Source organism: Alosa sapidissima, chromosome 16 (genome assembly GCF_018492685.1).
Source record: "Alosa sapidissima isolate fAloSap1 chromosome 16, fAloSap1.pri, whole genome shotgun sequence".
In the NCBI taxonomy this organism is placed as follows: Eukaryota; Metazoa; Chordata; class Actinopteri; order Clupeiformes; family Clupeidae; genus Alosa; species Alosa sapidissima.
In genome coordinates, this window is record NC_055972.1 from 9,479,283 (window position 1) to 9,481,782 (window position 2,500).

The window sequence follows — 2,500 nt, forward strand, 5'->3', positions numbered from 1 at the left end:
CACACACACACACACACACACACACACACACACACACACACACAGTTACACAAACACAGACCCAATTTTCAAAATTGATTCCCTCTCCGCCACTCACATGCACTCAGCACTGAGCCTCCATTCCTCCCTCACCTGCTACATCCTCCCTCCTCCTCCTCTCCTCCTCCTCTCCTCCTCCTCCTCTCCTCCTCCTCCTGGCTAGAATGAGGGCAGACTTGGCTGGCCTAAATAGTGGCATCTCTGCAGTAACCACATTTCAAAGGAGAGCAGCTTTTTCTCAGTCTCATCAGCCTCTGCGCTGTCTGCACCCGGCCGCCTGTTCCACTCCCCTCTGGCTCTGGGGCCAGCTGAGGACGGCTGGCTGGACAAGTGTAGGGCAGTTGGGAAACCACACGTTGGAAAGAAGGCTTGTTGTTGGGTGTTGTGGCTCCTGACCGACACAGTCTTCGTACATCGTTAATGTTTAGCTTAGGCAGCTCGCTGAGGCACCTTGGGTAAAAGACGGCCATTTCTTTCTCAACTCTGGCCAGCCGGAAGTAGTGGACCCGTATCATTTGACATCGCAGCGAACGTTCTACTGACGTGCATTGAGCCCATTGACATGCTTCTTGATGAGGCATCACGTTGAACCCCCATCTTCTCTTTCTTCTGATCACGAACGCTGGGTATGGCTTCCGTTTTCCGTGCCCGACTGGTCTCGTTGTGTACTTCCCGTGTGATCCGGTGCAGTTTTGCGGTGCAAGCGGCATCATTAAAGACTCTGCATGGCCTTGGGGCTCCTCGCCTGCCTCAGCAGCGTATCGCTCTAAACAGCCTCCCCCCACCGCCAGGGCTAGTTAGGCCGCTCTGATGCCACAGCCTCCATTTGCACATCACACGCCATTAAATGAACCCAAATCTGCTCGACTCCTGCCCTGTCTCTCTGTACTTCTGTGCAGGCGTCAGACATCAAAACTGGAACATCAGTGCTGACACACGCTCAGGAGGAATCGTTAGGGGTGTGTGTGTGTGTGTGTGTGTGTGTGTGTGTGTGTGTGTGTGTGTGTGTGTGTGTGTGTGTGTGTGCATTACTCACCGATGGCCAGGAGGGGCTGGTAGTGGTTGATGTTTTTGGTGGTCAGTGGGGGACACATGCGCAGAGCAAAGGGGGGCAGGGGCAGGCCGGACAGGAGTCCCGTCAGCAGGAACTTCAGCAGCACCTCCTGCTGCCCCGGACGTGCCGGCTCCACGCCTGAGATCAGACTGTGACCTGCGTGCACACACACACACACACACACACACACACACACATATATATATATATATTATATATATATAATATATATATATATATATATATATATATATAAGTACATACCAGGCTTGTGCAAAATTCCAGAATTGAATTGAAACTGGCTCTTAAATTCCAATTCAATTCTTGAATTTCACTTGCATTTCAATTGAGGTAGCAAACAGGAAGCAGAATTGCAATTCGAATTGTGCACAACCAATACATACAAAAGTTCACAAACATCTCATTTCGCTGAATATTTCTAACATGCCCTAGCTCTGACCTTTAAGTGCACACAAAGAGAAATATGTTTGGTGTGGTTAAATACAAACTGTCAACCAAAAAGAATGAAAATGTCAGTGATTTCCTACAAGAGCTCTGCATAGCATACAGTTACTCCTTTCCATGAGGGAAAACTAGTGCAATACTGGTTTTAAAATTGAATTTTATGAGGAGTGGTGAGCACTCAAAATGTCCTCATTCACAACATTCACATGAATAAGCTTTTGGGGCCCAATCTTTCATAATATTTCTAGTTTCATCTAAATGCATGAGAAGCTTATTTTCCATTAGTTTCAAAGATTTCGCTTGCTGTCCTGACACAAACTGGTTTTCTCTCTTGCAGGTGATGTAACGGCTAGATGAAGGGACAGGGCCCCAGCACACTTGGCTTGTATGGACCCTTTCAAGAGAGTTCCATTATCAGCATCATAGTTACTGGAAGTAAGAAATGCAGTGAAATTATGTCTGGTGTCAGCCTATTTGTGCATTAATGGGGGAGGGGGGGGGGGGGGGGGGGGTTAAAAAGTGCAGTAGAAGAGGGGTTTAGTAGATTAAGTGGCAAGGACTGCATAAAAAAGGTGGGGGAGGATTGGGATTGGGTGGGGGGCACCAACAAGGAGCACCCAAGAGCAACAGGGGCAAGGAAAAACTCCCTTACCAAGGAAGAAACCTTGGGCAGATCCACGGCTCAAGGGGCTAACCCAACTGCCAGGGGTCTTGGTGTGTGTGTTGGGGGGATGACAGGGGAGATGGGATAGTGTGCTGTGTATGTGGGGAGAGGGCAGTGTGCAATATGTGTGTTGGAGAAGCTTCCTCATGAGACAATGTGCTGTGTATTGGGGGGGGGGGGGGGGGGGCAGTGTGCTGTAAGTATGTTGGGGATGTGTGTTGGAGAAGCTTCCTGATGAAATAATGTGCTGTGTATGTAGGGGGGGGGGGGGGGGGGGG

The 2,500-nt window shown here is 49.4% G+C and overlaps 1 protein-coding gene across 1 annotated transcript in view; it reads right to left on the reverse strand.

Annotated features, from left to right (window-relative positions):
• LOC121685097 (WD repeat-containing protein 11-like) overlaps positions 1-2,500 on the reverse strand; it is a 53,397-nt gene that overhangs the window by 34,915 nt on the left and 15,982 nt on the right. Inside the window, 1 exon segment of the mRNA XM_042065384.1 lies at positions 1,076-1,249. Coding sequence (XP_041921318.1) covers positions 1,076-1,249 — 174 coding nt within the window.